The 25,978-nt window shown below is 50.8% G+C and overlaps 1 protein-coding gene across 1 annotated transcript; it reads left to right on the forward strand.

The window, feature by feature from the left end:
- Positions 1-8,904: 8,904 nt before the first annotated feature.
- Positions 8,905-23,572, forward strand: IGSF10 (immunoglobulin superfamily member 10). Its single transcript, XM_088530445.1, has 6 exons — positions 8,905-8,920; positions 9,673-9,878; positions 11,720-12,110; positions 13,944-16,622; positions 19,488-20,388; positions 21,667-23,572. Exons 1-6 carry the CDS (start codon positions 8,905-8,907, stop codon positions 23,570-23,572), a joined length of 6,099 nt encoding a protein of 2,032 aa, XP_088386571.1.
- The last annotated feature ends 2,406 nt before the right edge of the window (positions 23,573-25,978 follow it).

Consider the following 25,978-nt stretch of genomic DNA (forward strand, 5'->3'; position numbering starts at 1 on the left):
AAGAGAAATTTTTAGGCTTGGTAAGAGACTCACAGTACATCACCATTTAACGTCTGAATTCAAGCCAAGGAATAAACAGAAAAGAACATTCATTTTAGTGGTTGTCAGGTCGCTTCCAAGCTCGCTCTCTATTCCATATGCCTAGCAGAGAGCTAACAAATAAAACCCAGCCCGCGCGGGGCTGGGAGCAGGGCGCTGGCTCGGCACCTCGCCGCGAGCCCCGCGGCCCCGCGGCGCCCACAGGACCCGCGGCCGCCCCGACGCCGTTGCCGCCTCCGTGTCCCCATAGCCCTGGCAAATACCCACGGAAGCCGTCACTGACGAAGCCAGTTCACACGGAAGGAGACTAAAGTTCACTGTTGTAGCAAAAATTGTGATTGCAAACCTATTCTAGACAAGGTAACAGCAACCACCAGAAGAGCATTCCACAGGTGAGTGAGTACATACACCGGTGAGTTACAAAGATGAGCGTAAAAATTTGCTTGGATGTGTCAGACTGAACTTCAGACTCATGGAAGTGGAGGGAAATTCAGCCAAAGAGATTATGATCAATTTCTTATTAATTTCTAGGCCCAAGAATTTTAAGTCTCTTTATTTGCCAGTAAAACTGCAGCTCAGAGCCACCCCAGTGATATAAAAGTTAATGTTGTAGGAGTATCTTCATTCATGTAATTCAGCCCAATCAGAAACCCCACCCTTCCTTTTAATCGGGTTGAAATGTGTGACATCAGGATTCCTGTGTCCTGCTACTACCTGTCTTCAAATCTGAAAGGTATTTTCCTGGATGGAATAGCATTAGGCCTCCATTCAGCAGAGGGTATAAACCCATCTTATCCTTAAGCAGCTCCAGGAGATTAGTGTGCTTGGCATTTGGCACGGACTGACCCACACTCCCGAGCATCTGCAAATAATGACGTTCTCTGGCTAATTAAAAATCCTGACAAATTAAGATCAAAATTTACAAGTTCTGCAGAAGAAAGGTTGCAGCTGGGCACTGAAGAGCTGGTATATGTGACTTTAAAACAATTCCATTTTTAAAACTGTAAACTAATTGCAACTAGAAAATAAAGTATAACAGAATTCAAACACATCCTCTCACCTGCATGTAGCTTGACAATATCTTTCCAGGCCTCATCTCCTTTATCCGAGTGGCATCTCTTTGCTTTTTGGGGTTCTTGCTCTTTTGTTTTTAAAACCATGACAATGACTAATCCTGGATCCTGGATCCTGGCAAGACCATCTTCATGCAGAGATCACTAATTCTTGCTCCACCACATGCCAAAGCCTTCATGGTGGCAGCACTCGGAATCTGCAGCTCCTCTTCTCTGCTCACCTGTAAGATTCCTGCTAATGAACTGCCAGAACATCTTGCTTAACCATTGCACCATACATTTACTTTACATAGGCACCATACATTACTTTACATAGGCTTATAGATTTCTAAGTAACATATTGCTCTTTGGACTCCAGTTACTTTTAGATATTGGCTAATTACATACAGTAAATGTCATGTGGTTGAAGCTGGGATTGGCTATTAAACAATTGTCCTACTCCGATTCACATTGATACATTACACAGTTAAAAGTAATTGAGCCATATACATGTCTAGCCATGACATTTACATCACAAGAAGGGTGTCTACATCATTTTCTTAATCTTACAGGAAGATTCTTTCTATTTCTTTCACTCTAGTCCAGTGATTTGAACAGCTCTCGGAGCCGCAAAGCGCCTATCACTGCCCGGAAGGTGCCGCATGCCCCGTGGTGGCGAGGGACGACCCGTCCCGTCGACTCCGTTAACAGGCCGTGGTCTGTGGAACCTCACACATCGTATTCACAGTCCAAGCTTAGGACCTCCAGGTCCTACCCAAACTACTGCACCCGCTTTTGGCAAGGCGTTCAGCCTAGGAATCCGTTCTGGCAACGAACGTGAAAAACGTGGCCCATCTAAGAGAAATCTCAGGTTTGAATCCATGTCCTGCCAGGCATGCTTCATTCCCACTAAACTACATGGAATTCAGTGCCATCCCATCAGGGTTTGATGCGCGCTGTCTCCAACTGTACTGGCCACTGTGAGCACTGGGACCGGCGGACGTGTGTTAAGGGACAACAGTTTTAACAGCGAAAATGCAGTCTGTTAGAAAAATCGGTTATTCTTGCAAAGGAATGCAGACTATTCCATTAGACTCATAAGGTATGCGATTTCTCAATTTGCAAAATATTTGAATACACATGTACTTTTAACCACACAGTTCACACACAGCAACGACCAGACAAAAGCAAAACAAAGCTGCTGGAAAGCTCGAGGAAGAGCCGGGGAAGCTTTCCAAACCGAAATGCAGAGCTCAGACGTTTTCCTCACAATAAAGAACCGCCTTTTTATATCTTACTCCTTAACGTAGGTTACCAATTCACGACAAAGTAAACTGGCTGACTATGGGAAGACAAGATTTGTCATATAGGACCTACGCACATAATAATAAGGGTGGTCAAAGGCTTATTTAAAGGCACCTGGTTGTGATTTTGGAGATGCATTTTGGAGTTTCTACATACTCTCCCCATCACTCAGAAGATTCTTGGATGTGCAGCAGAAAGACTCTAACACATCTCTGTTCCAGGGTGAAACAAGCAGCTTAGTGTCAAAGGAGGAATCACAAATCACTTCTTAGATCAATGTTGGTTCAAAGAATTTCTGATCTGCATGGTTATAAGTTGAGCAGTTAAACATTCTATAATTAAAATTTGCAATAAAAATACAGGCTAGTATTTGGGATTAAATAGATTCACTTGGACCCTGACAACTTAGCAACAAGCCATCTACAAAGTACTTTAAATCTAAATTGTCCACCTTCAAGGTCAGTTTTACAGCAGAGGTGAAAACCAGAGCACTTACAAGGCCTAGAGGCTTCATTAAATCTTGTGGCGTTGATTGACCTACACATTTTGTTTGGAAGGGGACTTTGTCACCATTACATAAAGCTGTATCTGCTGCTCCTTCAATTTTTGAGCTTTTTCTTTCTTTTTTTTTCCCCTAATCCCAGCAGCCGCAGCCCCCGGAGGGAGCTGATGGGCAGTAGATGCAGACAGACCCCTTGGGTGCCCCCAGTGCCAACCCTTCCGTGCAGGAGGCGCAGGGGGAACAGGCCCAGGTCCCACCCGGCAGTAACTGCCCTGCCCCGTCTGTCAGGTCCAATGAAAGCTGTCAATGAGGACACGCGCTGACCCGAGGAACCCAAGCTGTTGGGTAACACACGCACCACGTCCTCCAGCCTGCGGGGATTCAGCCCTTGCGGCCGGACCAGCCGCAACAAGCCAACATCTCTGCAATTCACAGCAGGTCGAAAAAATCCGGATTTATAAAACCCTTCCCCATCAGAGCCAGATCATGGAAGAAAAAATGACCTTGAAAGTACATAACAAGAGGATTACACCCAACTAGCAGGAGTGCAGGGTGTTTGACGTATAAAGCAGTGCCCAACTTTGCGTGCAGATATGCTGTGATAATTGCTAATTCTTATTTTGGATTCCAAAATAAAGCAAGAATACCCCACCGTTCAGCGGCAGCTTTCACTGCAGCTGCTCTCTGCACCCTCCTGAGGTCGCCTTGCGCCGGCAGGGACACGGCGGGTCCTGCCCGCTCCGCGGCGCGCGGTGCCCCCTCCCCGGGGAGGCCATCGTGGTCACGGCCGCGGCGCCGACCCGCATCGCTGCCCGGGCACTGCCACACGCGTCTGCGCGATCTCCATGCGCTGCGTTTAACCGACCTTGTAGGACGCTAGACCTAATCTCATGTCCTCCTGCCAGGTTACTGACCCTGCAGCAGCCCTGCCCGGAGCACGGGACGCACACACTATGCAACTGAAATCTGAGAAATGCTTGTAATAAAACGATGCCATCATCCCAAATACCATCCCAAATAAATACCAGAAAAACTGCTGTTTCATCCCGCCGTGCCTACAAACTCATAATGCGTGGTGGATATCAAGAAGCAATGACAAGTATCCTCACAGTACCCTCCAGAAAGCAATGTAGAAAGCCTCCAAAACCCAAATCCAATACTGCCTTTAAAAACAATTCAGTTAAAACAACAAACAAAAAAAGAGACCAACTGCACTAGCCTCGTTTTAGCCAGCACGGAAACCCGCGGCCTGCACCTGCTATAGCACTCTGGCAAGAGCATCTGCGTTTCGGTTCATCTGCCACTTGAGCGCTTTTGCAGGGCAATAGCTCTGCTTGCAAGGTGGTCTGAAAGGAGATTAAAGACCTCATTTAAAGCACAAGAGCTACTGATTGTGCTTGTCACTGTGCATCACGTATTTATTACCCACGGGGAGGATATGCTCCACTAAGGAGAAGAGCAGATTTTCCCCAGACACGCAAAGCTTTAAACCAGCTTTCCACTAAACTAGCATGATAGACGATCCCTCTGTTTCTGCCCACTTCTAATAACCATCCAGGCAAAAGAGGAAGACATTACAATTTTTCACAGGACAAGAAAACATAAACCTGTCTCAATTAAATGGGTTATTATCCCCATGCTTGTATCAAATGCACCAAATAGAAGCTTTTGAAGCGCCTGCCAATAGTGGGGATGATTTACCAGGCTCCATGTCATCCAAGACGCTCAGAGTTCAAAAGCTCTGGTCAGTGGGAGTCCTTGGCCGTGTGAACCCATGCAGACATCAGAAACAGCCTGTCTCCACGAGCAAAGAGGAACTGCCTCCTGACTTCACACGTGGGATACCCAGCAGTCAGACGGGGACACCGTAATAACGGAAGAAAGGCTGAACTTGCGAGGCGCAGATCTAAAACACGTCTGTGCTGCGACCTGTGCGGACTAGAGCGAGCTGGAAGCACCGCACCGAGTCACAGCGCGAGCGGACAAGCCAAGCCAGAGCAGCAGCGTCCCCACTCCCGCGGAAACATCCCGCTCCTGGGGCTAGCGGCGTCCTCCCGCGGGGCTGAGGACCCGCTCTTGGACAAGGCTTAGTCTGGGCTTGAGGCTCAATTCGCTCTGCCCTGCACAGACCACGTTGGCTTCGGCCAGGGCGACCGGGCAGAGCTCCCGGGCAGCCCCCATGGCCGAGGGCAGCGGTGTCCTCGGCGCAGAGCGCGGGGCAGAGCAGCGGGCACAGAGCAGCGGGGCAGAGCGCGGGGGCAGAGCGTGGGCGCAGAGTGCGGTGCAGAGCACGGGGCAGAGCGTGGGCGCAGAGCACAGAGCGCAGTGCAGAGCGAGGTGCAGAGCGCGGGTGCAGAGCGCGGGTGCAGAGCGCGGGGCAGAGCACAGCACGGGGCAGAGCACGGGGCAGAGCGCGGGTGCAGAGCGCGGGGCAGAGCACGGGCGCAGAGTGCGGTGCAGAGTGCGGTGCAGAGTGCAGTGCAGAGCGTGGGGCAGAACACGGGTGCAGAGCGCGCTCCCTTCACATGCTGTGAGTTTGGCCCAATGACTTTGAGAAGCTCTAAAAGATATTTCTGAGGGTTTGTCTTTCTTGTGTTTGGTATTTGCAAAGAAAACACAGCATTAGCCTATAATAATAGATACTAATGTCTAGTCACCAAATCACTCCTTAGAGAATTATTTAGGTCAGCTTCAGCAGTAATATAACTATGCCAGGAAAAAAAAAAAAAGAGAAAAAAAGAAAGGAGGAAAGAAAGGAAGAAATAGAAAAGAAGTCATGAGTTCTTATTCACAGATCCACTGTTATCTTCATCTGATATTTCTTCTAATAACATCTTTCCTTATTAATTTTAAGAAAAAAATGATATTAACCCTAAGCAGATTTAAATACACACCTGTGCCCACTAACATTTGGACAAAAAATAATACCTGGCTCTTAAAATTACCTTTTCCCAGGTACTTTGAGGTGTATCCATATTGAATAATACTGTGCTGTAGATTGTTTCCAATTTTCCATGCAGTCTTAACATGGTGATTTGAAATTCCAGCCAATTAACCTGCTACAGATGTAGTCAGACATCCCTGGCCGCGGGGCGGCTGCGATTCAGACACCAACGCGCTGCTCACCCCTGCGTATTGCACTTTCCTTTGCAAGCAGCCATGGCACTAAAAGTGCATTTTTAGCACCAGAGTGCTAGCTGGAAACACGATATTGCTGAAAGCAGACGCAGACTTGACTACAGCAGGGACATGTTTGGATTTATGCTGTTAGATCAACTGCTTGGATCTAAATCCAGAGCTACGTTAAACTTGCTGGGAAACAATCTCACCTCCGATATCACTGAGCACCTCCTTCCATCAGCCTGTAATGAGGATGCAGACAACCCCATTTCCTCCGATAGCAGCAGCTGGCAGAGAGCTGGGAAGACCATGGATGCTGCCATGGATGCTGCACGAGTCGTCCCTCTTTCTGAGTTCAGATAAACTCTCCCTGCCAAGAAGGGACTCTCACAGGTGCTCCAGAAGCCTCTCATTATGTATTGCCCCTGGAAGAACACTGTAATTTAGCAAATAATTCCTGCTTTCTGGGAGATACTTGAGAAAGCATCATGTCAAAACCACCTGCAAGGTAGAAAACCTTGCTGTGGCAAATAGGCAATGGTGAGACACTTAATCCAGGTCAGGCATATGCACTGACCTAAACTCACAAATAAATCTAAATTCAGCTTTGTCTGAGGTTCAGACTGTGATGGGTTTTATTTTCCACAGTATGTGACTACCTGTAACTTCAGTTGCTCCTTATTGCCATCACGATTAGCCAGACTTACCTACCAAAATGTGGCAGTATCATCAAAATAGCACAGCACACTCCTGTCCTGGAAATGAGAGAGAAGCCACATGAACATATAACTGAAAATAGCATTTTCAGTTATCCTACTCTGAAAACTATTGTTGCTGTGTGTGTGGCAATGTCTGAAGCACTTAATTAGTTACTTTGATTCTGCAAGAACAGAGATCTTTTTGCTTTTTTTCTTAAACCAAAACACTCTAAACACATAATTGCTATTGTAAGCAATAATGGTTTCCAAAACACATAATATGTTGTCCCCAAAGCAGACCAGAGAAGATATGCATTTAGGTGCACGGACTACATCTTATGTTTGGCACCATGGTGCCCTGAAGGGTGTGAGTCGATTTAAGCTGACTTCAGATGATTTGGCTTTCCTGACAGAAATCCGAGACACTTGGCAAAAAGCAACATTTTTCCAAGAAAAACATCAATTTCTTGGAAACTGCAAGATTTCATTAAGAATAAAAAGGGCTGGAGATTCCTACTCAGTTCTAGGCATAAATAACAACTTTAGTTCATGCAAAGCGAACTGTGGCCCGCAGGCCGGCCCGGCGCGGGCTCCGCGCTCGCTCGCCGTTTTGCTCGCGGTCCCCGCGGTGCCTTGGGGCCGGCCCCGCCGCCCTGCGCTCCCGCGGCCCTTCCCGCGCCGGGCAGGGACGTGTCCACCGGGGCCACGCGGCCGCGTGTCCGGACGGCCTCGTGCGGTGGCACATGTGAAAATACGGAGCACAAATTAAAACCAATTCACCTCGGCACGAGGTAAGACACAAGAGGAGCCGTGCTGATCCACTGAGCTGCTTTCAACAGCAGAAGATAGAGCTGGAAACCGTTGGTATTGCTGCAAGATAACTTTCAGTTATAACAGTGACACTGTAATAGCAGCGCCTGCACCTTGTGGTGACTGCCAGGCTAACGTCTTTCATGGTAACGCTCCAGATAATACTTCCTTTTGGGTATGCCACTAATGAAGTGCAACAGGTATTTCTGTACAGGTTTTTATTTCTATATAACAAAAGAAATTATACAAAGGAATAGCAAATTGTTAGGGATTGCTTTGGCAGATGTGTTTATGGCCAAGACGCAGACCCATTTCACCTCAAATTGGCAGTAAAGCAGCCGGCACCGTGAGCCCGTGCGAGCAGCCCCACGCGTGGCACTGCAGCAGCTCCCGTGGGCACGTGCCCAGCAGAGCGGGTCCTTACACAGACTTTAGCTGCAAACTGTTTATTAGCTAATCAAGGGAGATGAGCAGGAAATTCTGAGGCACCAAAACTCAAATGCATAAATATGCAGTACTTATAAAGAAAAAAAAAACAAGTGTTTGTATTTGGCGCTATGGGGCTGCCTCTTTGAAACGAGAGCGGCACTTGGCTGACTGCAGCCGCAGCCCCCGCGTCTCCAGCTGCGCATCCAGCGCTGGGGACCGGGCCGGACCGGACCGGACGGGGCGGGAGGAGCCGCAGGGGCCGCCCCCCGTTCCTGCAGCAGCGCTGGGACCGGCCCCGCTGCAGCGGCCGCTGGGACGGGACGGGACGCGCCGGGCCGGGCCGGGCCGGGACGCGGCGGGAGGCGCCCGTGGGCCCGCGGGCTCCCGTCCCCGCTCCGCGCGGCGCTGCCGCTCGCGGCCCCGCGCGATGGGCGCCGCGCGCGGCCCCGGCGCGCGGTGGCTGCGGCTGCTGCTGGGGCTGTGCGCGTGGGCGCTGCGCGCGCGCGCCTGCCCGCGCCTCTGCTCCTGCCCCGCGCCCGGCGCCGTGCACTGCACCTTCCGCTACTTCACCGCCGTGCCTGCGCGCATCCCGGCGGGCGCGCGCCGCATCAACCTGGGGTAGGTGACCCGTGCACCGCATCAACCTGGGGTAGGTGACCCGCGCACCGCATCAACCTGGGGTAGGTGACCCGTGCACTGCATCAACCTGGGGTAGGTGACCCGTGCACCGCACGCCGCATCAACCTGGGGTAGGTGACCCGTGCACCGCATCAACCTGGGGTACGTAACCCGCGTGCCGCATCAACCTGGGGTAGGTATCCCACACACTGGCAGTGGGAGCCCCAAGGATTGCAGTAAAAGATCTTTGAGTTCAATATTTTACAGGGTCCAGGGCTGGGCACAGGATCCCAAGCAGAACTAAAGACCTCTGACACTGCAAGCATGGGGGATGCGTCATAACGGATGTCAGAATTTCAGAAAGTTTTGATCTTTCATTCTTTTGTATTACCTGAACATCTAGTGCCTATTCTAAGGGAACTTGTCCTCTACTCTAAAGGAACCTGAAATAGAGATAAATCTTACTGGAAAAAAGGATGCTTTAGAGCTCAAAGGGCAGGTTGGAAATTTGGGAGGTGTGTTAAAATCTTCAGGGCTGCCGGAGACTTCTTAGGCAAATGAAATCCATAGAGTGCCACATATTGCTAGCACCCATGCTTTTATCTACCAACTTTGTGGGAAATAACAGTTGTCTGAATATTGGGGCTCAAACAGGAGTCTGTCGTAAGAGTTCAGAAAGTAACAGAGACCTGGGTCCTACCTGCTGCTGCCTCCCCTTCCGTGCTCCCCGCTCCGTGACGGTGGACACGGCTCTGCGGCACCTCCCTGCGGCGCGGCGCCCCTCGCGCCGGCCGTTCGCAGCAGCGCAGGGCAGGGCTCGTGTCCGGAGGGCCCTGGGGACGCGGCGGCGTGGGGAGCGCCGGTGCCCGAGCGCACCGGGCGCAGGGTGCAGCTCCGCCTCGCAGAGACCCTGCGCCCCCCGAGCGGCGCGTTGCTCTGCGCAGGGCTTTGCAGAGAGCTCCCCCATCCACTTTGAACACAGGGTTCAGGAAGCTGCTCTTGACGAGTTACCAAATTTTGTGTTAACATGAAAAAAATGACTTAAAATTTCACCTTAGCCCTCCAGAAGTGCTGTCTACCTTTACGCGTTTGCACGGAGGCATTCTCTTGCTTGGCTGCTGCATTTACACTGCCTTACTGACTGACGCCAAGCCGGGCCGAACCATCTGTTCCAGGTACAACAGCTTGCTTCAGCTCACCGAGACGGATTTTGCTGGCCTGGAGAAGCTGGAGTTACTGATGCTGCACAGCAACGAGATCAGCTCCATCCCCGATAAAGCGTTCTGCGACTTGCATTCGTTACAGGTCAGAACTGCACAATGCGCTCGCGTTAGTTTTTGTTAGTATCTGACAGTAATCCTGCTCCACGGAACAGACCCGTGCCCTCCTTCGGCATCCCGTTCCTCGCCGTACCCCCGTGAAAGCCCAGGGCCTGCACAGGTCAGCGAGTGCCACCGCGCGGAAGGCCCTTCTCCCCGGGCAGACCTGCAGACACAGCGCAGGGAGCGTGAAGAACCTGCTGGTAGAATCTCTCAACAGTGTTTAACTGGCAACCGCAGACGAGATCCCCTTTCACACGGCAGAGAAGTTCGCACAGCTCCAAGTGCTATGTTTGCAGTAGGAAACTTGCCTTTAGTTACTTAGTTACTTTTTTTCCTTTTTTTGCTTTTTCAAATGAGATTGTATTCCCTTCAGATTTCCTTTTCACTTCAACACAATATATTCCAGAGGAGTACTTTCTTTTTCCATCCTCCATCAGAAACGCTGCCTCCTGAATATAAATTGATTACATGTAAGCATTTTTAATGCTTTAAAAAGGCTACAGTTCTTTGGTTTTATAATTTATTATATATTTGGGGACTTTAAGATGTGATATTTGATGCCTGGCATGTTCTTTGAAATATGACCTATACCTGAAAAGTCACCTATATTTACCTATGTTGTAAAAAATAGTAAACTTGTATGGTGTCATACAGGCGTCCTGGAGCCACCTTAGCATTTCTCTGTGCCATGTAGATCCTGCACAAAGAAAGTGGTTATTCAGGAATAAGCTTTCTTAACCAATTCCATGTACAGGGAACACTTATTCTCCAGCTAATTTTTAACACAGACTGTCAGCAGATGCTACAGGGAGGTAATAAGGTTACAGCTGTGGCAATCTAACAACCTCAGAGATGCCTGAGCTGCCCTGGCAGCACCATGGTAGTGAATCAAGCGCTGGCCTTGGGGGTCTGGGAAGAGGGGAGAGACAGCGAGAGCCTTTGGAGCCTCTAAATCCACCCTCAGCTTCCCTGGGCCCTCCCGGAGGCTGGTGCTGGGCTCCAGAGCTTGCCCATTAATGCCCTGCAAGTGGCTTCATAAAACATATATGCCTGTTCCGATAAACCTTCCTTGCTTAGCAATAAGAAAGGGTAACACAAAATTAAAAATGTTTTCAATGGAATTCTATCTGGCAGATAAAATGAACTTACATTATTGGGGTTTTGTACTTTTTTCTTCCTAGCTTTCAAATTAAGAATTCTCAATTGCAGCAATATGAGTTTAACAAGAAAAGTAACAACCAAAAGGGTGTCTCTCTCAGGTACCGTATTCAGTATTTCAGCAGTACAGAAGATCTGTTCACGTTATTGTTCTGTGGTTGACCTGCCAGCAACAAAACAGCAGCTGGGAGTTGAGATCAGCAAGTCGACCACCCCACAGCATAGACATCTCCAACTGGAACAGCTTAGCAGCCTATCGGTTGAGCTGCAAGATGGACTCTCCTGTAATATTGCCTGGAACAAACCAAACCAACAAGCAAAATCACATAGTTTATGGTTAAAGTGTATGGCTTGCCCTTTTCATAAATGTGCTTCAATTATGATGTTTTGAACGGCTAAAAAGAACAAGCGTTCCTTTTTTGGGGTGTGTAGGGGGGTTCTTTCTTTAACTACTGCATTTTGTAAGTGTGACTGCACAAGTATCACCTTGATGCATGGTTGGAAGACGAAAGTATCCCTGTAGTCATATTCAGCTAACACTGCATTTAAAAATAATTCCTCCTATTGGGATTTTTTTCCCAATCACTCTCATTACTGCTCTGTCAAAGAACTTCCACACTTTAGCATGGCTTAATATTATACACTTGTTACTTTTTCCATCAACAGGTCTTAAAAATGAGCTACAACAAGGTCAGAGAACTTCAGCAGGATGTTTTTTATGGTCTGAAGAGCTTGGCACGGTTGCATATGGACCACAATAGGATTGAATTTGTGCATCCCAATGTTTTCTATGGACTCACATCACTGAGACTGGTCCATTTGGAAGGAAATTTGCTTAAGCAGCTTCACCCCGATACTTTCATCACCTTGCGCTATATTGAAATATTTAAAGTATCTTCCATAAAGCATATATATTTGTCCGACAATTTGTTGACTTCACTACCACAAGAAATGTTTTCCCACTTGTCTGAGCTGGAGAGCATTTACCTTCACGGAAACCCTTGGGCCTGTGACTGCAACCTGCACTGGTTTGCAGAATGGGCACAGGAGAGACCAGGTGAGCTGACCATTTTGTTTCTACTTCTCAGTCATGGTACAGTACCTTAAACTTTATGATGAGGGTAACTGTCCTTCTGCTCCCAGAAAGGAAGGGACATACAAATGTATCTGATTTATTTCTAATTGTCCTGCGGCTGATTTGTGACCTATTCACAGCACCTACACAACAATTCTTTGTCCTTCTTCAGTTCTTTTTCTGTTCTTCGGTTCATCACACACCTCTTATCCCTTGAAAACCACGGCAAGTTCAAATTCAAGTGCCAAGTGTGAAGCATAAGAAACATGAAACAACCCCCTTGTTATGGTCTGTTAATTATTAATTGACTTACAGATAGCAGATCGTCACTGTAAACCTGCATGATTTGTGACGTTTTCTGTTTCTTATTTTTACGCTACTTAAAATGTTATTCCTTATCCTCTGTTACTCATAAAGTGCAATGCACATTCAAGGAAAACATTATTCCTTTAAACTCTTTTATCTGTCTTTTCCAGGACTGTTGGTTAACAGGATTACTGTATGTAATCAAGACAAACAAATGAGTAACGTTCGGTTTCCTGGATCTAATGAATCTAGTAGTATTAACCCATTTCCAAGTGCAGCTTTCCCTGATGGACCTTTGGCCAGCCCGAGGTTTCTGTGCACCAGGAGACCGTGTGCTTTTTGTGGCCACTTACAGACACTGCTGCTACATGGGGTTAGAAGGGCACGGTTCCAAGTAGCCACGTGTGCCACGTGGGACTAGCTGCAATTTTTTCTTTTTTTTTTTGACAGAATGCAGTTATTTTGGCTCACTCCATTCTCCTGTCAACTGTGGAAAAAATAACACATGTATATATGTGAGATGATGGAAGGATACATCATGTGTTATTTTCTCCATGGCTGATAATTTGTTTTCTGGAACCACTCTTTTTCTAGTTTTAATATAATTAAATATACTTGTCTTAGAGCTGCAGCTTGAGGAACAAGGCTTTACAAGAAATAAGCTGCTTTCTTCATACACGTTTCTGATATTGCTTTCATAAAAACTTCAAATCAGTACATTTTATCAAAGAACTCTGGTGACAGAGAAAGACATCTGGTGGATTAATTTTTGGAAAGCATGAGTAAGATTGGAGGGAAGGGTTGTCTTATGGATAAAAGAGAATGAAGTGAGCCAAAATATCTGCATCCTCTTCCTAGTCCCGCCAGCGGTGCCAGCTGGAGTGCAAGGCTGCTTGGGAGGCGCAGGGATTGCAGCAAACGCGCCGGCCTGCCCGTCGGAAGCGGTGCCGGCCCGCAGCCACGCTCCTCGGCACCCAGCCGTTCTGTTCAGAGCTCGGTCTTGACTCCAGGGCTGGCTTAGCTGCAGATTTACATTATTTTATGTTGTGTAGGACACACTACAACATTGTTTTTCCTTCCTTTGTTCCTTCATTCACATAAGGAAGCTGATTTTCACATAACCAGCAGCAGTCGTAGCCACATCGTACTTGATGCTTTGAAAAACAATCGAGATGCTGCTGCCCTGAGCGGAGGTTGCACGCAACAGCCTAATGTCACCTGAACTCCTGCTGCAGCCTGTATCGCTCAGGACACAGCCACGTTCAGCAGAGCCTTCCTTGCACCGTGCAGACACTAAAGCTGTCCACGAGCACTGTACTGTGCTGCAGTGACCATTACGCTTGAGGTTTCACTAAGGAAACTTTGTAAAAGTTGGTGACCACTTTAGGATGAACTGCGTAAATATTTTATTCCAGAAAATAACTTGTCGGTAACTATGAAAGATGAAAACATGTTTTCATATGAAAAAAATTGTATCACAAAAGCTAACTACATTTTTCCTTCCTTTAGATGTTATAAAGTGCAAAAAAGACAGAAGCTTTTCTGGTGCTCAGCAATGCCCAGCCTGCGCTAAGCCCCACAACTGTACAGGGAAAAACTTAGTGGATATTCCAGCTGCATCCTTAGTGTGCACTAAGCCAGACATACATCACTCCCTGAAGCTGAAAAACATCCCAGTGCCAGATGATGGGGATTTCAGTTCCTTATCTCCCGAGGACTTCATAGCTCCTATAGGATCCATGGTTTTGAACATGACCGACCAAGCAGGAAGTCGAGGTAACTTGGTTTGCAACATCCAAAAACCTAAAGAAATGTCTCCCGTCTCGTTTGACAAAGATGGCAATAATACAGTACTCAAAGTATCACTCTCAGCACTTCTTGTCTGTGACATTAGTTATGAAAATATTCAGCAGCTGTGGAGCATTTTGGCCTTGTACAGCAATTCTCCCCTTGAACTAGAAAGGACTATCTTACCAACCAAATACAAGCAGATCCACTCAGAAAAGAATGAACTTTTTACCAATATAGAAACTGAACTGAGAGCTGAACCATCTTGGTTAATGCAAAACAAAGTAGCATTACAGCTAGACAGGACAGCAACCACACTTAACACATTGCACATCCAGTACTTCACTGATGCTCAGATTATTTTGCCCAGTGTTGACAAGAACCAAGTGAGAAACAGCTGGACAATCATCTCCAGGGACAACAAAACACAAACCCAGCACACTGTTGTAGTTGGGGGGACAGTGGAACTAGAGTGCCGAGCACTCGGAGAACCAGCTCCTGCAATAGAGTGGATACTGGCTGACGGGAGCAAAGTTAGAGCCCCTTACATCAGCGAAGACGGAAGAATCATTGTAGTTAAAACTGGAACGTTTACATTACGGACAGCTGACAGTTTTGATACTGGACTTTATCATTGCATAGGAACGAATGATGCTGATGCAGATATTCTCACATTTAGAATTACTGTGGTTGACCCTTATGAGGAACACACTCAGGTCAACGGAGCTCAACTTTCTACATTTATTGGTAGCGTACTCTACCTTCCTTGTCCATCCGCTGCTGTTCCAGATGCTTCCATTAGTTGGGTGCTACCTGAGCATGTGATTCTTCATCATTCTGTAAGAAACAAACATATTTTTGAAAACGGTACCTTGAAAATTCAAAGTGTGACCCAGCAAGACAGTGGCTACTTTAGATGTGTTGCAGCCAACCAATACGGTGTTGATCTTCTGGTATTTCAAGTGCATGTCAAAACGGATGAAACCAAGCTGCAGAAAATGCATTCAGCTGTGGGAGAAGGGGAAGTGGAAGAGGGCTCTGGCAATGTAATGCTTGCCCCCATTACAAGACGTAAAAATTCCTTGGCTTCCCTGGCTACCTCGACAGCTCCTCGGGAGTCTGCAACTCCAGCCCCTGAAGAGCAGACCTTGCAGAGTGCAAGAAAGAAGAGCTTTGGGAAAACGACTTACCGGCGCCACAGGGACAAAGCAAGCAGGAGGCTCAGAGGACACAGGAGACAGTTCATTTCCTCAGCCAGGAGAGTTGATCCACAGCGCTGGGCAGCCTTGCTGGAAAAAACAAAGAGGAATTCGACACTGACAGAAAAACAAACAGTGCTTGCAACAAACCTACCTATTCAAGCCCTTACGTCCTCCAACATATCTGAGGATGAAGAAACATCTGGAGAACCCACATCTCCGGAACTAGAGTCTATGGTGCTGGCAACGAAGATACCCTCTGTATCTCCCCTGGGAAAAGCAATGGAAAACATGGCAACTGCAGAGCTCCCGACTGCCACAAGCAGCATTCCTGCAGGGAAAACCTCTGTCTGGGCTGCAGGTGCAGTAACTCCACCAGCTCCTCCATTTCAACAATCTGTCTCACCTGACACCAGAAAGCCACAAATATATCTAAAACCTACAGTCACAAACCCCAAATCACAGGAAAGATCTGACTTAAGTCAAATACCAGTAAATGGTATGGAACAATCAACTGTATCATATGGAGCAAGTAGAACATCAACAGTCTTCAATGCTGGGCACAGATTGGTATCTTCTGAGGAAAATAACAGCCAATATTTAAAATTCGTATCTCTGACACCCATGGCAAGTGCTGCTGCCACCAGCAAGCATGTAACTCCTACCAAACCAGCAGAAAAGCTGCTTGTTTTTGCGGAGTCTATTGACAAAACCTTGACCAGAGCAGATCCTCAGGCGTCTGCAGTGACAGTCAGTGAACCAGCCAAGGAGTTGGGTTACATTTACCTTCACAGCACTCAGAAACTCGTAACTCCTAAGCTACCGGGCTCAGCTAACGTTACACATCAGCAAGTCCAGCGTTTTGGAGACGTTACTCATACACCCCAGGTCCGGCAGCAACACGGGAGGCGGAGGAAGATTTCTGTTAGGAGACGCATCATCAGACCAGACCGAATCCCAGGTCTGAACGAGCACAGATACAGCCTGGGGAGCCCAGGCTCTACCAGAGGAAGAGCAGCTGCCATTCCAGGTGTCCAACCAACTACAGATCACATCTCAAATTCCTTCAGTGTAAATCATTTAGACAGTTCCCTCAACCCACATAGCCCAGAAACACCTCTGTCTCCCTCCTTTACCACAGATGGCCGATTAGAGCACCCAGTGGATGCTCACAGAAACACAGCACTTCTGAAAGAGAAAAGTGAACTTACGGCAAGACAAGAAGCAGCTTCTACAGTTGTGCCATTCATTGCAGAAGACACGTGGGCTGATTCTCAGTGGAAATCTATGGCTTCATCTCAACCAAACGCTGTCAGCACCCAACCCATTGCTTTGGAACCACCACCAATGCTCCACACGCCCCATGTTGCTGCAGAAACCACACATACTGTAAGCACTGAGATATCACCTACTTTTGATCCCATTTCACCCCACGTTAAGTTGAGAATGTCACCCAAAAATTATCAAATAGAAAAAATTACTTGGGAAGGTGTCTTTGGGAATGACACGGACAAGGTGCAGCTGAAGAAGCTTCCCCAAAACCACGCAGGGGTGCTTCCATCACCGGATATATCAACTGCACATCCTGCAACTCCAGCAGCCTTACCGACATCTGACGCTTCCCCTTTGGACGTAGCGCCCGTGTCAAGGGAGGAGACCCGCGCTGCCGGTCCCCTGTCCCCAGATGAAGATGCTCCTGGTGACTGGGACACCTCGAGGAAACTCTCCCCCCCCGCGGGGCTGCCTCCTCGCGCCAGCCCTGCAGCCGACGTGCTGCGGGCGGCGAGCTCGGAGCCGGCTGCTGCACCCGCTGCCGCTCGCCCGGACGGCGGGGCGCCCAGGGCGGGCAGGAGGAGAGGCCAGCGGCGGAGGCGGCCGCAGCAGGGCCCGGCTGCTCCCCGAGCGGCCGCGGGCGCCCGCAGCGCGGTGCTGTCACCGGCGAGCGCCGTGCCCACGAGCACGGGGCCCCCGCGCGCACCGACCGCCTCCCCGCTGCCACCGGCCACATGCACGCGAGCGGCACCAGCACCGGCCACCCAGGCTGCAGGCCGAGCACTGCCCCCGGGCGCAGACACTCCCGCCACACAGCCCGTGTCCCTGGACAGCACCGCGGCGCCCGCGCCAGCCGCCCACACCGCTCTGCCCACCCCTGCGGCGGCAGCCCGCGCGCCTGTCCCTGAGCCACCCACCGCAGGGACGGGAGGAGACACCACACCGAGGGGTGCCAGCATCACAGGGACGGGAGGAGGCACCACATCGAGCGGTGCCAGCATCACAGGGACAGGAGGAGACACCGCACCGAGGGGTGCTAGCATCACAGGGACGGGAGGAGACACCGCACTGAGCGGTGCCAGCATCACAGGGATGGAAGGAGGCACCGCACCGAGCAGCACCGGCACCACAGGGACAGGAGGAGGCAGCGCACCGAGGGGTGCCAGCATCACAGGGACGGGAGGAGACACCACACCGAGGGGTGCCAGCATCACAGGGACGGGAGGAGACACCGCACCGAGGGGTGCCAGCATCACAGGGACGGGAGGAGACACCACACCGAGCGGTGCCAGCATCACAGGGACGGGAGGAGGCACCGCACCGAGGGGTGCCAGCATCACAGGGACGGGAGGAGACACCGCACCGAGGGGTGCCAGCATCACAGGGACGGGAGGAGACACCACACCGAGCGGTGCCAGCATCACAGGGACGGGAGGAGGCACCGCACCGAGCGGTGCCAGCATCACAGGGACAGGAGGAGACACCGCACCGAGCAGCACCGGCACCACAGGGACAGGAGGAGGCACCACACCGAGCAGTGCCAGCATCACAGGGATGGAAGGAGGCACCGCACCGAGCAGCACTGGCACCACAGGGACAGGAGGAGGCAGCGCACCAAGCAGTGTTGGCATGCCAGGCACCACAGCACCGCACGCTCCAGCCACAGGGACCAAAGTGGGCACCGCACCGAGCAGCACTGGCACCACAGGGACAAGAGGAGCCACCACATCGAGCAGCACCGGCACCAGAGGGACGGAAGGAGGCACCGCACTGAGCAGTGCCAGCACGCCGGGCACCACAGCACCGCGCGCTCTAGCCACAGGAACCAAAGGAGGCACTGCACAGAGCAGCACCGGCACCACAGGGATGGAAGGAGGCACCGCACCAAGCAGCGCTGGCACTGCAGGTACGGAAGGAGGCACCTCATCGAGCAGCTCTGGCACGCCGGGCACCGCAGCGCCGCGCGCTCCGGCCTGGGCAAGGGACAAGGACAGCGTGCTCACAGGCTCATCCGAAACCAGACAGGACGGGGAAGCTGCCACCAGCAACCCGCCAGTCTCGGGCTCCTCCTACCCCAGGCAATCTGCAAAGCCCAGGATTATCGGTGGGAAATTGGCTGCTTTTACCGTGCTAGCGAATTCCGATGCTTTCCTTCCATGCGAAGCTACAGGTGACCCTCTTCCGACAATACAGTGGACCAAGCTATCCCCAGGTAAGCTTGGTAATTTAACATTTATTGCTAGGGTCGTGCAATTTGGCAGGTAGCGTGTGCACCAAGTGAGGCATTGCCTCATTTAGGGTTGCTTCATTTGCTGTGAGGCATCAGTGGCAAAATAAACCTGGAAGCAGGGAGAAGCTGATATCCCAGCACGGCCTGGGATGCCCTAATACCTAGTATCAAACAGTCCTCAAGGAAACATGAGAAGAAATGAATCTATACCTAGCAATAATTCTGTATTTACTGCAGGAAGATTTCAATATTTGTTTTATATCACCTGCCATTTCAGAATACAGTGACAAGTAGGGAAAAATTTATAAAAAAAACATCCAATTGAGTTATAAACTATGGCACAATATTTTTGAATATATAAAGCCTATTCTTTTTTTCCTATTGTTTTTTATCCAAATTTTATCTGTACTGAGGAACTGGATTTTTTTAGTTTAAACCTTTTTCATGTGCGTATAAAACATCATTATCTCTTTCTCTGCTATCGCTGCCGTCCCGGTTAGCGCCCGCGAGAGCAGGCGGCAGGACGGGTGTTTCCGCGCTCTAACGTTGCTCCCTTGCTCGCAGAGCCCGAGGCGCTGGACGGGACGCGCGAGCGGCGGGTGCGAGTCCTGCCCAACGGCACGCTGTCCATCGCGGCGGCGCGCGTGCGGGACGGCGGGCAGTACCTGTGCGTGGCGGCCAACCGGCACGGCGCGGCGCGCCTCCTCGTCACGCTCGCCGTGGTGGCCTACCCGCCGCGCGTGCTGCAGGCCCGCGCGCGCGTGCTCACCGCGCACTCCGGAGGGCCCGTGGCGCTGGGCTGCCGGGCCGAGGGCCGGCCCGCGCCCACCTTCTCCTGGATCCTGGCAAACAAAACGTACGTCTCGGGCTCCTCCACGGGAAACAGGAGGGTTTCGGTGCAACCAGACGGCACTCTAGTTATCCAGGAAGTCACTGTTTATGACAGGGGCCTGTACACGTGCGTGGCCAATAACCCGGCCGGCACGGACACGCTGGTGGTGAAACTGCAAGTGGTCGCGGCACCTCCGGTTATTCTGGAAGAAAGGAGACAGCACGTTGAAGGGATGATGGGGGAAAACCTGAGGCTCCCCTGCACTGCCCAAGGCAACCCTCAGCCCAGCGTTCACTGGGTGCTCTCCGACGGCACCGTGGTGAAGCCTCTGCAGCTGGTGAAGGGGAGGCTCTTCCTCTTCCCCAACGGGACCCTGCACGTGAGGAGCGTCGCCCCCGCCGACAGCGGGACCTACGAGTGCCTCGCCACGAGCTCCACCGGCTCGGAGCGCAGGGTGGTGCGGCTGGCGGTGCTGCGCGCAGGGACGCTCCCCAGGATCGCCAGCGCCTCCCAGGAAACCACCCGCCTCAACTTCGGGGACCCGCTGCTTCTGAACTGCACCGCTACCGGGGAGCCGGAGCCCACCATCACCTGGAGGCTGCCCTCCCGGGCCGTGGTCGACCAGCGGCACAGGTAGGATCTGCCTCCTCTCCTTCTTCCACCCCTTCGAAACATCCAGCACCGGCACCTGCCGAGCTCCTAGGAGAGACAAGTCCATCCACAAAACACTAACTCGTGCCCTAGATCATTACTAACCTTTGAACACTAGCGCAGCATCCGCGCGACGGGTTATTGCTGTATTTCTAACAAGAGACCACACGAGTTCTGTCACTGGCGGGTGAGGTCTTACCAAAATGGGTATAATTTTTTTGAACTAATGAAGCTTGATATTTATATATGGTGGTTGAATGTTGGTAATTTTGTCTTGTTGTGACTTAGGACAAATTTTTAATTCATGCTAGAACATAATATAGACCTTAATAAATATTGATGTTAATACAGAGGATTTAGTAGAGCACTTCTGAACAGTGCTGACTTCCCCACACTACCAACTCTAAAACAAATTAAGGATAATTCAGTTCAATTGATGACAGCAAATATAGCAGCATTCACACTTCGACCGTGAGTCTGGTGCATGATAATTACTCCTTATTAGTTAGTTGAGACAAAATAATCTAAACTAAGAAAACTGTAGATTGCGACCGTAGTGCTAGAGCTTTCCTTTTGATAGAGACAGATGGTGCTAGGTACTCACAGTTGGCATAGCTCGCCTGAGAACATTTAAGTTTAGTTAGCAATGAACCACTGGGATTTATGGAAATTAAGGGTTTAATACTAGATAACAGCTTCTCCTTTGTGGAAAAGACTAAAAGACTGTATAGCAATGCAAGCTGCAGGCTGGAGACCACAAAAATAAGGAAAAGCCCTTTACAAGAGATTTGTAAAGCAGGATTCAGGGGGAGACTGCTCTAATGTCCCTGCCAGATCCACATCATAAAGTAAACCTAGAGAGAAAGGACTTTTCCCTCAGCCTTCTCCTACCTTAATCTGCCAGTGAGTAGAACTCACCAGTCCAAAAGGCGTGAGTTTCAGAGAGGCCCTGAACGATCAGAATCTGATTCCTACAAGATTCTGTTCATTTTTGTAATATTACTGCTATAGTGGCTGATAAAAGTATCCCAAGTAGTATTGCTAACGAGCTCAGCACGGCTCCTACCCACAGACTCTTCTGGCTGAACTTTCTAGCAGGAAAAACAGCAGCACATCATGATCCTTATTTTTGTTCTCAGCCTGCATAGCCCTGCAGCTCGTGTCGAACATAGAGCACTGTAAATCATTTGGAGAGCTGACCGTTCAACTTCAGCGTTTTGCTCCCTGATAATCCTTTTCCTCTTTCTCTCTGCACAACAGAATGGGAAGTCGAATCCACGTTTTTCCCAACGGATCCCTGGTGATAGAGGCAGTTACAGAGAAGGATGCAGGTGACTATTTATGTGTCGCAAGAAACCACATCGGAGATGATCTGATACTGATGAAAGTCATCATCACCATGAAGCCCGCCAAGATTGACCAGAAACAATATTTCAAAAAATTGGTACCGTATGGAAAAGACTTCAAAGTGGACTGCAAGGCGTCTGGGTTGCCTGCGCCGGAGATATCGTGGAGCTTGCCGGATGGCACAACCATCAACAGCGTGATGCCGGCGGGGAGCGGCGGGCGCAGGGCGCGGAGGTACGTCCTCTTCGACAACGGAACTCTGTACCTCAACAAGGTTGGCTTGACGGAGGAAGGGGACTACACCTGCCACGCTCAGAACACCCTGGGAAGAGATGAGATGAGGATACACATCACAGTGGTGACAACTGCCCCTCGGATAAAGCACAGCTACAAGACCTACACGCAAGTGAACGCCGGAGACACGGCATTATTAGACTGTGAAGTTGTTGGAGAACCCAAGCCAAAAGTATTCTGGTTACTCCCTACCAGTGACATGATCTCCTTTTCAAGAGATCGGTACCTCCTGCACGCCAACGGCTCCCTGTCAGTCAGTCGAGTCAAACTGGTGGATGCCGGGGAGTACATGTGTGTCGCCCGCAACCCTGGAGGGGACGATACAAAACTCTACAAAGTGGATGTTGTTTCCAAACCGCCTACCATAAATGGTTTACACGCAAACAAAACCATCATGAGGGTGACGGCTGTGAGGCACGCAAAGAAGCAGATCGACTGTCGGGCGGAAGGGACACCGACCCCTCAGATTATGTGGGTCATGCCTGATAATATTTTCCTAACAGCTCCGTATTACGGGAGCAGGATTACAGTGCACAAAAATGGGACTCTTGAAATTCGGAACCTGCGGCCTTCCGACACAGCGGATTTCATGTGTGTGGCGCGCAATGACGGCGGGGAGAGCGTGCTGGTGGTGCAGCTGCAGGTGCTGGAAATGCTAAGGCGACCCACGTTTAAAAATCCTTTCAATGAGAAAGTAATAGCAAAACCCGGAAAAACTAACGTATTGAACTGTTCCGTGGATGGAAATCCTCCCCCCGAAATAAGCTGGATGCTGCCTAACGGCACGTGGTTTTCCGGGGGGATCCGGAGCGGCCGGTTTCTCACGGGCGGCAACGGCACCCTTACCATCCACAACACGGGCAGGGAGGACGCCGGGAAGTACCGCTGCGCGGCCAGGAACAAGGTCGGCTATATCGAAAAGCTCATCGTGCTGGAGCTTGGCCAGAAGCCCAATATCCTGGTCCACGCGACAGGGCCGGTGAAGGGCATCGGCGGGGAGCCGCTGTCGCTGCACTGCCTGTCGGAGGGGAGCCCCAGGCCCAGCACGGCCTGGACCGTGCCGAGCGGCCTCGTGCTGGACCGGCCCCACGCCAGCAGCAGGTACGTCCTGCTGGAGAACGGGACGCTGCTCATCCACGCGGCCACCGTTCACGACCAGGGCACCTACGTGTGCACGGCCCGCAACGCCGCGGGGGACGCCGCCGTGAGCGTTGCCGTGGCCGTCGTGGCCTACGCGCCGCGGATCACGAGCGGGCCGCCGCGCAGCGTGCGCACGGCGCCCGGCGCGCCGCTCCAGCTCACGTGCGCGGCGCGGGGAGCGCCGAGGCCACAGATCACGTGGGAGCTGCCCGACCGCTCCGTCCTCTCCGCAGGGGACCTGGGCCGGCCGTCGGACCTGGGCCTCCATCCCCAAGGGACCTTAGTCATTCCGAATCCCCGGCCGTCGGACTCGGGCGCGTACAAGTGCACTGCTAAGAACCACCTCGGCAGCGATTCAATGGTCACGTACATCCACGTCATCTGAAATCGTAGAAGCATAGAATCATTACGCTTAAATCACAGAATCATAATGGTTGGAAAAGACCTTCAGGATCATCGAGTCCAACTGCAAACCCTTCAACACCATCCTGCTAAAGCATGTCCCACAGCACCTCATCCACACGTTTACTGACACTGCCAGGGACGGTGGCTCCACCACTTCCCTGTAGCCAGTTCCAAGGCTTCACCACTCTTCCCACATAGAAGTTCTTCCTAATGTCTAACCTGAATCTCCTCTGCTGCAGCCTGAGGCCATTTCCTCTTGTCCTAAAACGCAGCCCGCGGTGTGAACGGCTGCTCCCAGCGGCTGCACTGCACCGGTGCCGGAGCAAGCGCAGCCAACGCAGCCATGAGCAGGGCAGCGCCTCCGCGCACAGGCACGGTGCTCGGGCTGCAGCGGCCCCGCCAAAGAGCGAGCAACAGGGGTCATGCAAAAAAAGGGTTTAGCAGTATTTTATAACATCGATTTCAGTGACTAAATGGACTTAACTAACAACAAACCCGAGACACTTTTGATCTGCCAACAAACAGTGAATATTAGATAAAATTACTTTCCAGAAACTTTCCAGAATTCCAGATCTTCATGTTAATTTATGCTGTCCACTTTGTACAACCATGATGAACCTGGAGCATGTAACACGAGAGTATTTAAGAACCAAAGAGCAGACTTTATTGTGATGCAGATTAATTTCATGATAAATTTGAACATTTAGTAACATTTTTTAAAATAAATATTCCATGGGAAAGAAAGCAGTGAAGTATTTTATAATAACCCAGCACTGTATCACACTGTCTTTTAGAGGACTTTGTGAGGCTAAATACAAATGGGTTTTGTTCCCCGCTGCACTCCCCAGCCTTGCAGAGGGCCCCGACCAACCAGGCCCGAGGGCACCTGGACCCGCCGGGCGCTGCTGCGGGGCTCGTGCTCCCCTGGGACCCACTGCCAACGGAAGTCACATTGAACAGACCAGATAAGAAACCCGCTAGAAGTAGCAGCGTTTCCTAATGTTACATTGCGGCTTTTAATATGAACCTTTAGAAATTCTAATATTCTTCCTACCACAATGAGAGCAAGAGAAAGTTGGTACTTTAAACAAAGAACTTTATAAAGTGCATATGAAGATTACAGTCAAATAAACACAACTGAAACTGATGCTTATTTTATCATCAAATTAAGAGGTCAACATTTTAACAAACAAATCAAATTTTATGCCAAAATCAGAAGTGCCTTCAATTCAGTAGTTTGGTCCACTGCGGTTGACCTAAAACAAACAAACAAACAAACAAAAAAACAAATAAATCCAGCATTATTTGTCCTCTTTAGAAGTAACAGGACCTAAAGGCACCAACTTCATAAAATCTGCAATAACATTCTTCAAACAGGCCCACAAGCCCATACATTTTCATCTAGTTTAACATAAAAAAAAAAAATTTAAAAAGTCCCAAACCTTGTGACATACTCACGTGAACCGCAGCACAAAAAATAACTAATGAAATAATAAAGCTGGCGTGTGCTTCCTAGCCATAACACGAGTGCGCTGGAGTTGGAGCGTTGGGTGACCATGCGCCCTGCGTGTCCCTCGTGGCCGCGCGGTCCCTACCTGCCGGCGCGGTGGCTCTGCGGGATGAGGCCGGGCTGTGTTGGTGGCACCGGCGCGGCGCAGCCGGGGGCCCTCAGTGCAGCACGCACGGAGCAGCGTGCACCACACCGCGGCTGCGCACGTCCTGCCGAGCGGCTGCGCGGCCTCGGCCACCCGCAGCGCTGCCCCGGACCCCGGTCATTACTGCCAACGGCCTCGTTGCTGCCACCCCCTTCCCCGGGCCGCGCGTGGCCGCAGCGCGGGCGCCCCAGCCCGGCTCCCCTCAGCCGGGCAGCAAGGAGGGCTGGAGCTGCTGCTGTGCAAACGCAGGAGCCTCTCGTGCAATTCCCCCGCGGGCCGGCTGGGTGCGGGCAAACACGAGTGTCTGCAGCTGGGAGCGGTGCGGAGCCGCTTCCCCTGCGCCAGGGCTGGCTCGGGGGCAGCACCTCGGGATAACTGGTACGGGAAGAAGCTGGAACTGGGATGAAGCTCAGCAGCCGCAGTGCCGTACGAAACACCTACAGCCGCACGCTCGGCACCTCTGTACGGGCAGCCTCACTCACCTCAGCCCGCGAGCTCCACTTGGACTTTCTCTTCCTGCTTTCTTTTCCTTGTCCGTGGTGTGCTTTCCCGGACCGCAAAACGAGTGTGGAAGGCTCTTCCTCCTCCTCCTCCTCCTCAGGAAGGGGCAAGGGCTCAAGGTAGTAGCCCCATGGCTTGGGCTTCGGGTGCACATGGTACAGGAGAAGATGCTGCTGCTCCTCGTACTTCAGCACCTTCCGTGAACACAGACCAGGCACAGGAGAGGGGAG

This window comes from Tinamus guttatus, unplaced genomic scaffold, assembly GCF_059628265.1.
Source record: "Tinamus guttatus ecotype Peru unplaced genomic scaffold, ASM5962826v1 Tinamus_guttatus_pri_ptg000376l, whole genome shotgun sequence".
Classification (NCBI taxonomy): domain Eukaryota; kingdom Metazoa; phylum Chordata; class Aves; order Tinamiformes; family Tinamidae; genus Tinamus; species Tinamus guttatus.